Raw genomic sequence first — 15900 nt, 5'->3', positions numbered from 1 at the left:
AGGCTAACATTAGGACATTTATCATTAGCCTTAAACAATACTTTCATGATGGGGGATTCAGGGGAAGTTAGCATGCGGTGGCGATGTGACGCTCTTCCTTCAGATTGGTTTCACGTGATTAAGAAAAATGTTCAACTCAGCAGAACCGCGGGTGGGTACAGTTTGTCCAGAGCAGGGTTCATGACGAGACTACTGAGTGTTTGCTGTGCAGCGCTGCAGGGGATCACGATGGAGAAAGTGCTTGTGCTCCCACTGTTTCTCCTCCTTTCAGCATTAACAGGTGAGCACGTGCTCTCAGAGGGTTTGGTTGGATGGCTGCAGAGGTGCGAAGTACATTTACTCAAGTACTGTACTTAAGTACAATTGTACTTTACTTGAGCATGTCCATGTTATGCTACTACTACAAATCAGCAGTGTTGGGAAAGTTCACTTTCTACATGAACTAGTTCAGTTCACAGTTCACAAATTTTAAAATGAACTAGTTCAGTTCATAGTTCATAATTCAAAATGTTGAACTAAAGTTCATGGTTTCAAAAATGAACTAATTTATAGTTCATAGTTATTTTTTCAATACGTTGCTGCGAGCTATTATTTGTCTCCTGGATGTTAATGGGCCATTTCAATTTTTACAATATCCTCAGAGGGACGTACAAGTTATTGACCTCTGCTTAAAAAAACTAAAATCACAGCCCATTCATTTCATTCTGTGCAAAGAAAAAGCAACCTCTTAATCCAGATATCTCACCATGACTCGCGTATGCATGCACGTGCAGGGTGTGGCGTGACCACCAAAACAGAAAGATAATTTATGGACACAAGATGTGTGGACATGTATTTAGTTTCCTATCCATGTGATGTGAACATGATTTAAGTGGGGGGGACCTAACCTCCTCTAGAGGGGTCCGGGGGGCATGCTCCCCTGGCAAGATTTGTTGCACTTTGAGAGCAACATTAGGAGATCTATGGACACATCTCTCAACACCCAAACACAACTGTAAGCAGATTTTCTTTTAATGTATGGATATTTGACAAATCACTCCCCTTTGAAACTGTATTCTTCTTTATTAATAACTGTCATATAGTATTTTATACCTGTTTACTTTATTCTCTTATTTTTTCATAACTATAATGATCATATAAAGATGTGCCTTTACCTCACTGGTTGTAGACAAAGCTTCTTATATTCGTTAGCATAGCTAGCTAACCAGATGCTAATGATAACAACACAGTTATTGACTGTCTGATCAGTATGACAGATGAGCAGATCGCCACTGGGCTTTCAACTAAAGACACAGACACGCAGAAACTGCGGCATGTGTATGGACTTATCGGTACTGCAATTTCTGAAGTGCTGGAGTGGCGTTCTGGTGCTCTCCGTCAGAACTGCACCCCTGTCAGTCGAGACATATACCACGTGATGACACGTTAGGCTCGTGTTGTGTTCAAGGACCCTGACCTTGGCCAGGAAAAACAGGTACTCGCTTGTTTAATTATTTTGCGGTCTAGATTTATTTCATTTTTTTATTTTTTGCGTGTGTTTATAAATTACCTCGAGGGCCGTACCAAATTGTCTCGCGGGCCGTATACGGCCGGAGGCCGGACTCGGAAGTTCCCCACCCCTGCCGTAGAGTCTCACTCTGAGCGAGTGCTGCTGCAGCTGCTCTCGGCTTCGTCCATACTAATTCATTCATTCATTCAATGCTCGCCGGTTCCGCGGTTCCACATTGTTTGTTGTGAGGAGTCTGATATATTTAGTATATTTATATTTTAGTGCGACAGCCAGGGGTGACAGGCGTGTACGCGTCACAGGCAGCTTGCTGTTGCCAGATTGGGTGGTTTTCCGCATTATTTTGAAGCCTGTTTACGGTGTGTTTTAACTGGGTTTTCGGCTGAAAGGCATATGAAATCTGGCACACTTTTGAACGCCGTTATAATACAGTGCTGAGAATGAACGCACTTTTGAACGCCGTTATACAGCGCTGAGAATGAACGCGTTCTCAATTACGTTCAACGAGCGGAAATACAGTACGTTCAGTTCACGTTCGCCCAAAATATGAACGCGTTCATGAACGATCGTTCATTGAACGCGTTCAGGTACATCACTGCAAATCAGAGGTAAATGGTGTACTTTTGCTCCACTACATTTAATTAATACCTTTAGTTATTTTACAGATTTGGATTAATGATGTGTGATATAATCAACACTTAAATCAGAATTTAGTTACACCTGGAGTAAATTCATAAGTTACCCTGCTGCAGTATACAGAGTCATTGAAACTAGCTGCACCTTTACCAGCTTTGATAACATTTTGCATCAATTGTTTTAATCAGAACATATAATATTATTCTTAAATGGACCAGTCTGCACAATGAGTCCTTTAACTTGTATTTACTTTAAGTATATTTTGATGCTAATACTTTTGTACTTGATTAACACTTTGAAAGCAGAACTTTTACTTGTAACAGAGTATTCCTACGCTCTGGTACTTCTACGTTTACTCAAGTGCAAGATCTGAGTACTTCTCCCACCTCTGGATGGCTTGATAGATGGATAGACAGGCTTGGGGACAGTGGGGAGTAATGGATTACATATAATTGGATTACGTAATCAGGATACAAAAAAAGGTAACTGTGTTCCGTTACAGGTTGTATTTTTTCTTTGTAAGCTATACTGTTATTTAGGCTTATACTGTTAGGTTGAATCTATATACCTACCGCCTGAATTTGATTTTGTGTTTTTCACTTTCTTTGTTACATTTTTGCTTACTTTTTTTTAAACTATAGTTTGGGTCCATGCCTCTGAAATGTATTGTAAAATGATAGCATCAGAACATGTAAATGCTTAATAAAGTATGACTCAAAATACTGGAAGAGTGCTGGAATAAATCTGTAGGGAAAAACCACCAAGAATGAATCTTCATTGATGTCCTGACTGCCCCCAAAATACAATAACTGCACAGACTGTTTCTATGCTATATAGTGGCATACAGATATGATCACCATGGATATTAAACATTGTGCAACTATTGCATACACATTTAAATGTTGGATACATTTGCCAATCACTTATTTTCTTTAAGCTTGTTATTTCAGTGTGATGGAAAATGCATTAACCGGCAGTAAAACCATTAGGCTGTGGTTAGAAACCGCAGCTACCAACCCACAAACTGTCAAATAAGACAAACTGGTTTTATTTTGTTTTCAAACATGTGATTCAACAGTCAATTCAGATTTGGCTTCTCTTCTTTTCACATGCCTCTGTCCATCTGAGTATCTCACCAACTTTTTCTCACAAGCCAATCAAAGCAGACATTTAATAATAGTGTTTATGTAGGAACTATTTTCTTTCCTTATCACCAAGCAGAAGGAAGCATATACTCTAGGTCGGACATGAATAATTGCAACCCAAGTGCCATCTAGATTAATTATTTTTTAGAGCAATCATCTTTCCAGTCAATATTTAACATTCTAGGGTGACACACTGAACATATACTGTAAGTGACAAGCCATAGGCCAGTTCAAGTTTTTATAAAGATAACCTTTATAACTACCCAATGTGTGACACTCATTTGCAGGTGTGTGTCCCCGGAGCCCCACAGAGATGTATGTGGAGGCTGGTGAGATGGTGGCGCTGAACTGCTCTCTGAAAGGAGAGGATACTCACCGTGATGCTGAGCTGATCTGGACCAGTCCCCCGAGCCAGGAGATGGATCAGACCCCCAACATGTCGTCAGCTGAGCAGAGGCACAGGGACCTGCTGGTTCATGGGAGGAGCCTGGTGATTCTCAACGCCACTGCAAACCACCAGGGGAATTACTCCTGCTCTCTGTGGTAAAGTCAAAACCAAGTGATAAAGAGTATTTCTCTTTTACAATCAATCAAATTCTCGGAATCTGTCATTAAGCAAGGATAGGAATAGTGACATAAATAGTTCGGACATGTAAACAGGTTTTCATAACCTCCTTGGCGGACAAGTCTTTTCACTCAAATCCATCCAAGTCATGGACCAGTCCAGACTTTATGGGGACCATGAATGTCTGTTTTTAGAAACTGTTCCTTGAAGCCGCCTCTATCTTATTTTTAGAACCTCTGCAAAATGTTTAAAGCCTAAATGTGAAATCTTTTGACATGACAGCAATACCAGCAGCCAGCTTTGGTTCAGACTGAAAGTTTGTACAAAACAGTCCAGAGGATGCGAGCAGAGGAGCCGTTACCCTCACCCATGTCACTCACAAGAGGCCTGCCCATTGAATTGTCCTGATGTAAACACACCAGCTGTCACCCTCAACATTACCAGCAATGGCATTATATGGTACAAGGTAAATCGACTCAAGATATTCTTGATTTTATTGGGAAATTAAAAGCTGCATTGCGCATTATTTGTTTTTACATTATCACGCCATATCTCTATTCATTCATTGTATGCTTAAATTGACAAGTACATTTTTCTTGTAGGAAGGCGAGTCAACGCCAAAAGCCATTCCTTACTTTCCAAGTGTTGAAGAGAAGGACCATGGTGTCTACACCTGTACCAGATCTTACCTGTATTATGGTAAAATATATAACATGACCTTTACAGTGGTGCTTGATATCCAACCAAAGGGTAAGAAAAACACTTACATATGTTTACTTTTCTATTTAGAAGAAAACAGATATAAAATGTGTCCACCCTTTCTTCACCCAGAAAGACTTCGACTTCCTCCAGTGATCATATCACCAAAAAGTGGTGTAATTTATGTAAATTTGGGTGAGCATAAATCTTGAAGCGTGGATACACACACATGGATGAACGCACGCATTTACCCTCTTACTAAATGAACAAATGATGGAACTGTGTAAACTATGTTTCTTTCTAGGCTCTCCAAAGGTGATTGATTGTAAAGCTCTCATGTATTCGGACTCTGATGAGGTGTTCTGGTTTAGCACTGATTCATTTGTGGAAACAAACAGCAGCTTTCCCGTTTTCTACAATTACACAAAGTAAATGTTTCACACAAATATACCGGAAAGTTAAAATGTTATACAGTCTATAGCCAGATATTCACACACACATACAGCTATCATAACTAACACCTGTACTTTCCCTTTACTTTCCAGGGAAAGAAATGCTGACGGGATAAATATGACGGCATCTCTAGTTTTCAAAAAGGTGTCGGATGAGGATCTATTAAAAAATTACACCTGTAAACTGCAAACTGTTACTGGACCCTCAACATTTGTCACCATCAGCTTGTCCCAAAAACGTATGTAAGATGGTGGATAGATATAATGCATGTTCATATGATTCACTTTCATCTTAAATAAACTCATAGTTGAACTTTTTGAGAGGGCTGAGTCCAAATATAAAATCAGAAATGTTTGAGTTAGCTTCCATTCAAATGTAAGTGACAGTCCCCTTTCAATCAATGACCTTATATTAGTGTTTCAACCTTACATTTAAACAAATATATGTTAATCTGTTTTCTCCCTGTAGCTCGCCCTTCTTATGTTCCCCTGGCTCTTGGCATTGTCAGCATTGTGTTGGTGACGGTTTTGACAGTAGTTATCTATGTGAAGTTCAAAATCACCATCACTCTTCTCCTAAGAGACACTCTTGGCTGTCATAGCAGCACCTCAGGTGGGATTCTCAAATGATGGAGACACATATTCGTCATTTCTTTATGTGTAAGCAAGCAGTGACAAAACCCTGTTGTTTGTGTGCCTAGATGAAAAGAACTATGATGCTTTTCTGATGTGCTACAAGAGTGACACAGACGCAGGACTGAATGAAGATGACAGGATGTGTCTGGAGAGTGTTTTGGAAGAGAGGTTAGGTTACAGTCTCTGCCTTTATGATCGCGACGTCTTACCAGGAAAAGGTACCTATTTAACAAATACTCAGAAGAAAATCTAACAAAAAATCTGAATGAAATAATAAATAATCTGAGCCCTGGTTGGTTGCAGCTGTAGCGGAGGCCGTGTTGGACTGTATAGAGGAGAGTCGCACGGTGCTTTTGGTTCCCTCCTCTCCAGATGCCGGTCCGGGATCTGGCCTGCTGAGTGCCATCCATGCAGGGCTGGTGGAGCGGCAGACCCGTTTGGTTTTCATCAAAACTGAGAAAACAGAAGTGTTGAGATCTGGCTCCTTCCCAGAGGCCCTACAGATGTTAAGTGAGGCTGGGGCCTGTGTCACCTGGAAGGGCATGAGGTCCATGCCGCCCTCCTCCCCCTTCTGGAAGCAGCTACGTTATCACCTACCTGCCCCGCAGCACGCATCTAAAATAAAGCTTTTACCTCAGACAAGTCAAGATGTTCCGTGAAATGTTTAGGCAAATCAGAATACATATCTTTTATCATATACATTTTGAGTATATGACTTGAAGATGAAAACAGTATGCTACAAATGCAGTATACAAACACATTGTAGGCAAGCTGAAGATCCTTAAAATATATATTTGACATTTTTCTTATATTTCCTTGTAAAATCTTGTATTGTTGACTTTTTCCCAAAGACATTTAATGTCCTTATATAAGTAATGTAGGATGCTTCTTGTTACCAGCCTATAGACTTCTGGTTCTATAATTTATGCATTTTTGTTACAGCTGATGTTTTGCTTTCAAAGTATTAAATAAAATCACTGTTTTATTTTTCAGAGAGGTTTCCCCTTCTTTATTATAACATGTTCTGCCATGGCACACATTCTGTGTCAGTGTTCTGAAGAAACATAATCAGTGTTGTCACATCATGCTGCTCTTAATATCATAATTTGTTTCCTGTCACTGCGTATACCAAACATGTGTATGACCTGTTTTACTTGATCCCCTATCGAGAAAGTCTCCATTTTACTTCAAATAAATATATTTTATATATAGTTATATGTTAAGAACAATTTAAAATGATCACCTTTAGCTTCTTTAAGCTCTCTGTTTTGGTTTCCAAATATACTTTCCGCACAATAATGCACATTTACTGTGTGGTTGACTCTGCACCCGTACGCTAGCTGTCGAGCAGACAGAGTATACTGAGAAGCAAAAAGCCAGGGATGAATGGACTTAAACTATATTTTAGTTTTCTTTCTGATAGGGGAATGAGGAGTTGAATTCCACTCTTAACAAGCCTAACATGTCTCAGCATAAAGATTAAGTAAACAGTTATTTTGAAACATTTTCACAGAACATTTTCAGTTGACCTCCTTAGTTTCATAGATGACCTTATTTACATGGGTGTTGCAAAACACTGGTACCAGCTGACAGCTGCTTACAATGTAATGCTTCTTTACGACTTACCATAAGATAAGATGGACCTTTATTAATCCCCGTGGGGAAATGCAGTCGCTCAAACAGAAACAGGGTAAGGGTGAAAAAACAGGTTAGCACAGATTCACACAGATTAATAAAATAAAAAATAAGATCAAAGATACAAAATAATAATAATAATAATGAGAAACTATGAAATAAGAAATGAATACAAAAAATAAAATTAGCATATATACATATTGGGTCTTATAAACTATGAACTAAAATGAAAATGGACATATATACAAATTGGGTCATATATACATATCACGTATTATTAACATGGGTGTGTGGAAACAGTGTGAATGTATGTCCAGTGATTGTTCACATTATTGACCTCTTGTTGTGCAGCCTGATAGCTAAAGGCACAACGGACTGCCCCGAGGCGCTTGGTGCTGTGTCGTGGAGGGATGAGTCTGTGGCTGAACATACTGCTCATCTTCACTAGCTCTGCATGGAGTGGGTGGGAGGGGTTCTCTAGGATACTGTCTATAGCTTCCTCCTCGTCCTCCCCTCTGCCACCTCCTCCCGATTGTATATTGTATTATACACATGCTTTTGGCCTCTTAATTTATTTTGTGTTTCCCTTTATTTTTGGCACCTTAATTGTATAACATCAAATGTATGTGTCGTGTCTTCTTCAAGGCAGTGTCTAATCTGCCTTTTGTCTCCTATCAGAATTGCTGTCTACTACTTTATTTCTTTTTAATTTAATTTGTATTATGACACTATACACGTAAACCGTTGCAACAGAGTAAAATATGACTCTAAGAAATAACAATTCTTACTTAGTTTACCCAGATAGGAAGTGGTTTACTATTCACAGGAAGACAAGAGCCGATTCTAGTTAAATCCTTTTAAAACATAACCAAACAGGAAATACCACCTTCTGCATCTACATGCACTGTGATAATATCACACCTCATGTTGCCGCACAAGAGACCGGAAGATTTCAAGCAATAGGCGTTTTCAAGAGTACTATTGATGAAATACCAAGAACCCGAGATGAGGTAATACACAGAATTTGTTTCCGAAAGTTTAACCCTCCTGTTGTCTTCGGGTCAAATCTGACCGATTTACTACTTTCATCAATCATAACTTTTTTGTTTTACTTTCGATTGCATTAAGGCTTTATGATATCCTTCACAGTAGACATTTGAACATGTACAATTGCTGATCAACACTTTCATTGAATTTTGGATGATTTAGTCAACTTTGTAACACCCATGGTGTTCCCAGTCAAAAATGACCGCCATAAAGAAAAGGAATTAGTAACCATCCGGATCAGATCAAACACACACACACACACACACACACACACACACACACACACACACACACACACACACACACACACACACACACACACACACACACACACACACACACACACACACACACACACACACACACACACACACACACACACACACACACACACACACACACACACACACACACATACACACACACACACACACGCACACACACGCACACACACACACACACACACACACACACACACACACACACACACACACACACACACACACACACACACACACACACACACACACACACACACACACACACACACACACACACATACTCTAGATGTGTTCCCCCCCTCATGTGCCCATCCCCCCATGCGAATCACACCTGGCACACACAAACACACACAGAACAATTTGATACATTTCCCGCTATTATGTGCCCATCCCCCCACATGTATCAAACCTGGCACACGCAATCAAATCAAATCAGGTTTTATTTATATAGCACATTTTTAAACCGATTTTTGGTCGAGCCAAAGTGCTGATGCAATACATGTTCAGTGTCTATTCTTGGTATATTTACTGCAGTTTTTCATGTATACCACTAGTCTGATACAATATTTACAGTTTGAAAGGGTGTTAAAGAAAATGTGGTGATGATTAATGGTTTTTGTGTTAGTGTAATAGCAGTTAAAACAGGACCGGTCAAATTTGACCGCGAACACCAAAGTAAGGGGGAGAGACGAAGACTTAAAGGGAAATGGAAACACTTTTCAAACTGCTTTCCATGCGACAATATTACCATTAGGAAATGTATTTATCTAGTCTATTTCCAATGTAAACGATCGAGATACGCGAATTTACTTTTTGAAATACGTGCCTAATGACCATGGGCGCTTCCATTGCTCCGGGACTTTTCCAGTGACGTCACTGACTGGGTACGGCTTCCTGGGCCAAAGCTCAATAACAAACAACATGGCGTGCAATGCACCAGTAGTTTACATTACAAGAAAACGGTCGTCGTCAGGAGTTTATTGTATTGCCCCAGGCTGCACAAATGGATTTTATACAAAGAACGAAGAAGTACATTTCCATAGGATGCCACTAAAGGATGAGAAGCTGCTCAAAGTTCAGTCTGGATGCCTGGTTCAATACAAAACATTGGATTTGAAGCCAGGATCTGTTCCCACAATATTCGATTTCTCAACGTATGCAGTCGGGAACACCGACCGTCCCAGCACGTCGGCCGCGCAAGACAATGACAGTGTCAACAAACGTGAAGTTCGAGCCACCAAACGAGTTGCTTCAGCTGCCGAGAGAGAGGTACATATTGCAGCACTACCAGATTACTAGCTCACACATGTATTTACTGACACAGTGTGACCTTATTAATTAACGCAATCGCGTCCAAACTAAATGGTAGCTATTATTATGACGCACAATAGAGAATTGGGGGTGTTCTATAGCTCAACTAATTAAACTGGCATACACACGCTCATCTGTCGAAAACAGCCCTAAAAAGGCTAGTATTGCTATTGATGGATGGTATTGCAGGACCCAGAGCGCACGGAGCACAGAGCGGACAGCAGATAACGGAATTGCAGTTTTATTGCTTATAGATTATCAGAACATTTCAAAGGGGACACAGCCCCATTGGATATTAACCTATGGATTAACTACATCATCGTTTTTATCGTTGTAATGCCATTGAAGACCAGTTTAGACCAGACAATGAGGAAGGTAAGCTGTTAGCCTGGCGTATGTTAGTACCTAGCGCCACTTGTTTTGATGTACGTTTTTGTGGATAACCTCGCGAGTTTGTATCTTTCAGTGTTGAGGTGGGCACCGTTAGATTCTGTGTCTCCTTGCGATCATAAACGATGTGTTGCATGTGCGGCTAGGATAAGTAATAAGGGAGCTAGGAGTGATTTTCGGTGCAGTAATAGGTTAGCATTTTCGCTCGGGGCTAATTCAGAGGCTCACTGTTAGCATTGTGTTTTTTTAATTTTTTTATTCCGGATCGTATGCCACTCTATTCGACCGAATCGGTTCATAAGCATAGGCCATGGGATGCCTGGTAACTGTAGATGCTTCCACATCAATGTCATCTCCCGACGAATAGTCAAATTCATCGTTCAAAACGTCGATCTCATTGCAAAATTCCTCCATCGCTGCCATATCTGCTACGTTGTGTTGACTTCCGGTGGAGCGAAAACACAGCCAGTGACGTCACCATTTGGGACTCCCCTAATGGCAGCGGCCTGGTCCCGGAATTCCCCACCCGGCCGGCGGATAATTAATTTTCTTTTGGCGAGTAATATCATATACAATAAATATTACGATCAATATCCATTGTAAAATGAATAAACTACCGGAATATTATAACTGTAATTGGTGTTTCCTTTCCCCTTTAAGAGCACCGATATTGTTAAAAGATTTACAGACACAGAATGCATACTGGATACATTCTTGGGCGTTTGAGCCTTCCCATTTTCTTGGAAGGATGATGTTCGAAAAACCATCATGTGAAAATAACAGGTATTAAGTTTAAACTTGAATTGTCTTTCAATATACCAGTTAACAACCTTTGCTTCAAATGTGAATTTAAAAGGAAGCATGTATTTGTGAACGGTGTCCCAGCCCTGTTTGACTGTATCATTTAAAAACACAACTCTCTAGGGTTACAGCGAGATACTCCACAGCAGCACTACAGAGCTGTGGAGGGGGAGATCTTCATGATGCCATGCATACAGTCTTTGAACCAGCACAAGCCGAAGGTGTGGTGTAGGACTGGAGAAGGAGATCAAGGACATCAAGGCATACCGTTTGACCAATCAGCAGAGGCCTGAAACGGGTTAGGGTTAATCTAATAGTGCCCTATAAAGGGTTAACAACAGTAACGTTTGAGTGTGAGCCACATGATTGAGCTTGTAATAAGTGTTCATGTCCTTGCTGTTCAGTGGCAGCAAGTTTTTCCTTTACCTGCACGCAGGGATGCATATCGTTGACTTACGATACCGATACCGATACCACTGAACGATACCGATACTCAACCGATACATATCGTGATACTTTGAAAATGTATCATCCAACAATTACTCCCATGAAGCGCTTTACGATATAGTTAACATGTCAAAGGAATATTAAATTCAATTGTGGGACTTCTTGGACCTTTTAGTACTGAACAAACAATGAAAAATACATAACAAATATGAAGAAAACCGATTATGGAATATCTTTTATAACATCTGCCATCAGGTGTGCCGCGTGAATAGCACATCTTGTCAATGCAAACACACCGTTATAGCACCGTTATAATTAATGTTAAACCTGAGATTCGACTAGAGAACAAATACATAATAGAATAAAGGTCATGAGATCTCGGCATTGCACAAACAAACAAATCTCATCTTTAAAATCAACATTTGCCTTCACTGGTGAGAGAAAACAAATCCCATCACAGTTCATTTGTGGGACTTTTACCTTTCTAGTATTCAACAAACAATGAAAAATACATAAAATATGAAGAAAAACGATTATGCAATCTAATTTATAACACCCGCCATCACGGGCCACGGACTCACTTTTAAAATTAAATTAAAAAAAATATATATTTCTTTTTTAAATATATATATTTTTTAAAGTATCGAAACCGGATCTGATTTCGGTACGGTATACCGTAGCCACCAGTAACTGGTATTTCGGTAATACCGGATACCGGTATGCACCCCTACCTGCACGTGGTGGGAAGATCCAGTGTGGGATGCTCCACGGCGGAGGAGAGCAGTGTAGTGCTGGAGTTGGATATAGTTGGGAAGGAGCCCTGCCAAGGTCTCAACTGTCGTAACAACACAGAGGTCATCTGGCACAAGGTGCAGTACACACATTACTGGGATTATCCATTTCACTATGAAAACATATCAATCAAAGTGAAAACTCAACAACAGGTTTGTTTTTTCACAGCTTCATAAACCTGTGTCTTCTTGTCAAAACCGAGACTCCTGTGTGGACGAGACTGGGCGGCTACGTCTCTGTGAAGTCTACAGAGAGGACACTGGTGTGTTTTTCTGCTACAGAAAGATAATTGACCCTCAGGAGAGCTGTTAGTGTGTGTGTGTGTGTGTGTGTGTGTGTGTGTGTGTGTGTGTGTGTGTGTGTGTGTGTGTGTGTGTGTGTGTGTGTGTGTGTGTGTGTGTGTGTGTGTGTGTGTGTGTGTGTGTGTGTGTGTGTGAGAGAGAGAAATAGAGTCATTTGTATACACCCCCTAACTTTAATAATAACAACAGTAGACACAAGTAACATTTATAGCTGCCAGATTATGTATTTTAATGACTTTAATGAGTGATCGTTTGACATTTACTCCAGTGCCAGCATTAGGCCTTTCTTAATCTGCTTTCTTGATGCATTATCATAACACCCATCATGTGTTTCATTTTTGTATGTTTGTGTGTAACATATAAATGAAAATACAAAAAGCCTTTACAGAAAAACTTAACTAAAGGGATGTCTCTTTCAAATTCAGTGTATTCTGGGATGTTATTACATTGCTGTAGTTCCTCGTTAAAATAATTGAGTTTAACTTTGAACACTCACCCTTTAATTGTTTTTGTCTGCTTATTTGTACAGTGTTTCTCAGACCCACAGTAAGATAGATGATAATACAGAAATGTGTGACTTTATTTCCCAAACAGCTGAACCACCCAGTGACCCTCACAGGGTTGTTAAGCCCTATGGCAACGTGACGCAGGAAGTGGAGCTTGGTCAGGGTGTCCACATGTGCTTTCATATGTAATTATAGTACCACTTTTATTAGGACATTATGGGTTAAAGTATTATCAGCATGTTTTTGTGAGGCGATGTTCGAACTGAGAAACCTTATCAGTGCGATGGTACATGGATTACGGTGAAACCTGGATAATAGGACTCTACTCTACACGGAGGGGCAAAAGTCAGTCACTGCAGTCCCCTTTACAATATTGTTTTTATTGTGCAGCACAAGGGGTTTTTGTATAATGTATAATTCTGTAACATTGTAAACAATAATGACTCGGTTGGTTTGCATGATTAGTGTTCCTTATGATGCAAGGAAACTAAAAGGATGTATGTGACTCAGGCAGGTGGCAGTGACAGAGTCTCAAGAGCAGCTATCATAGAAAAGGTGACTCGACACTTGAACCACACATATACCCGCATCGCCAAAAACAGTGTTGGTAACAGCACTGGCACCATCAAGCTCAAGAGGAAAATTAAAGGTATTTTTTATTATTGTCGTTTTATTGTTCTATTGTGTTTTATTCATACTACATGTTGTCATTACATTGTACCGTCAATCTCAGATACACAAGATTTCTGAAACTGAAAAATGTCAACTTGTGAAAAATCTAACCAAACCATAAAGCAACTTAATTTCATATTAAGATTCATTAGGCAATGTTCAAATATGCCAATATGTTTATATTTACCATGCTTGATATTAAATCAAGTTCCATCTCGCAGGTACAGCAATTTTTTAGCAAAAGGATCCGAAGAAAAACGACCTCACTCTATAAACACATCACCAAGTGGTTGAAACCTTGAAAGCTCATCAAACAGGATCCAAGTTGGTTTGATAACAAGTTTATCAAACCAACTTCATAGGGCGATGAATGATAACATGTTACTTCCGTTTTAGTTTTCAGTGAGTCAAGGCATGTGCACATTTTTGACTGGGTTTGTACCAGTCTATGGTTTGTACATTTGCCATCGCTGGTTGGGTAACCATTTGCATCTTTGTTGCTGATATCTGGACTAGACATTTTATCAGCTTATCTACATATCTCATGTAGGGGAGAGTGGGGTAAATTGAGCCATTTTTTAGTTATGCTGTAATCTAAGCAAGGAGAAATGACACATAGTACAATGAAAGCACACACCTATAATTCAGGATGTCTCCTATCAATGTCAATGATAGGAATTAATATTGGATCAAGGGCAGTGAAAATATATATAAAGTGGTCTTGTGGATCAACTTGGCCCGGGTTAGGGGTAAGTTGATCCAGGTCAGGGGGTACATTGAACCACTGTTCAAACCTGGGCATACCTGTGTTCAAACCTGGGCATACCTACAAAAAATATTACAGGTAACTTTAAACAATAAATAACAAACCAAATACAAGTTAGTACAAGTTTTCAAATATTTTTTATATAAATTTCGATTGAATTGATTGATTTTTTTTTTAACATGTTAAAAGGAAAAGTAATCATATAAATGGTGATACAATTTCATACATCTTACCAATCAAACACAGGGTAAATTCAACTTGAAATGTAGCCTACTGTAGCTCTTATTATCAACTTGGCCTACTTTCATTCATTTCTCCATTGAAAAACTGGCTCAACTTACCCCAAGGTCCATGGTTCACTTTACCCCATAGCCACCATTTTAGAAAAAATAGCCTAGCATTACAATTCAGAGTCATCTTTAGCTTAATGATTCACATGGTTTAATACGCTGCCAACATATCAACATATACATAGTATGTGTTTAAACCTTTATATATACAGTCTATGGTTTAAACCTGGATAATTCTTTGTTGACATGTTATGGGCATAGATATGTCTCATAATTATTTGTGTGAACATAAAAATAATTTGTGTGTAAATATGTGATTTGTAAATGTAAAACACCATCCACAAATGCATTTAAAGATTTTCAAACTCACAAATAAATTTGCAAATGTAAAACGGATCTGCAAATACGCTAAATATTTTCACAAATTAAAAAAAGATCTGTGAATATCTCTTTAACATTTACAACTTTCGATCAGGCATTGTGAATCCATTTTGTATTTGTCGACCAAAAATGCTCAAATCTGCTCGTGGATCTCACATTTCTGCTTGTGGATCGTCTTTTTACACACACGGAATTTTGAGACATATTTTCCGCCGGTATCGGCTAAAATCTACTCGTGTCACTCGGTTATTTTCGGAAACCACGTGATGGCCTGCTGATGACGACGGTCATAGTGCTTGGTTCTACAGTTTATAAGTGATCATTTGATGATGTAAAACGTTTTTGTAGCTGTAGGAATAGTTTGTGTATGGGTTATTAAATGTGGGCAAGAATATCTTCTTTAGTGTGGTTTCACAAAGTCTGAGAGACGGAGACACAGAGTTCCTATCGTATGTAACCGACACTGAAGACACTCATTTATTATTATTTCTTGCTTTGCTTACACTAAACATATCTTGGACTATAAACGATAACATATATTTTCTACAAGAACGATAGTTCACTGGAATCGTGTCACATCGTTGCTTAAATCCAAATATGAAAAGTATATAATTATAAAGGTTAACTTATATGGCAGGC

At 39.3% G+C, this 15900-nt stretch overlaps 1 protein-coding gene across 2 annotated transcripts; it reads left to right on the top strand.

The window, feature by feature from the left end:
* The first annotated feature begins 1 nt into the window (after position 1).
* On the top strand, positions 2 to 6632 carry LOC117448700 (interleukin-1 receptor accessory protein-like). Of its 2 annotated transcripts, none has more exons than XM_034086053.2 (10): positions 2 to 280; positions 3576 to 3831; positions 4136 to 4319; positions 4456 to 4603; positions 4685 to 4747; positions 4857 to 4980; positions 5098 to 5243; positions 5474 to 5617; positions 5706 to 5858; positions 5944 to 6632. In XM_034086053.2, exons 1-10 carry the CDS (start codon positions 46 to 48, stop codon positions 6297 to 6299), a joined length of 1809 nt encoding a protein of 602 aa, XP_033941944.1. In that variant the 5' UTR covers positions 2 to 45; the 3' UTR covers positions 6300 to 6632. The 2 variants fall into 2 exon arrangements, with proteins under 2 accessions (XP_033941944.1, XP_071059673.1); XM_071203572.1 differs by lacking the exon at positions 2 to 280 and adding an exon at positions 1420 to 2625.
* Positions 6633 to 15900: the final 9268 nt, after the last annotated feature.

The sequence above is a fragment of the Pseudochaenichthys georgianus genome, chromosome 6, assembly GCF_902827115.2.
Source record: "Pseudochaenichthys georgianus chromosome 6, fPseGeo1.2, whole genome shotgun sequence".
In the NCBI taxonomy this organism is placed as follows: Eukaryota; Metazoa; Chordata; class Actinopteri; order Perciformes; family Channichthyidae; genus Pseudochaenichthys; species Pseudochaenichthys georgianus.
Note: the sequence above shows the minus strand (reverse complement) of the source record. Positions and strands in the feature narration are given on the sequence as shown.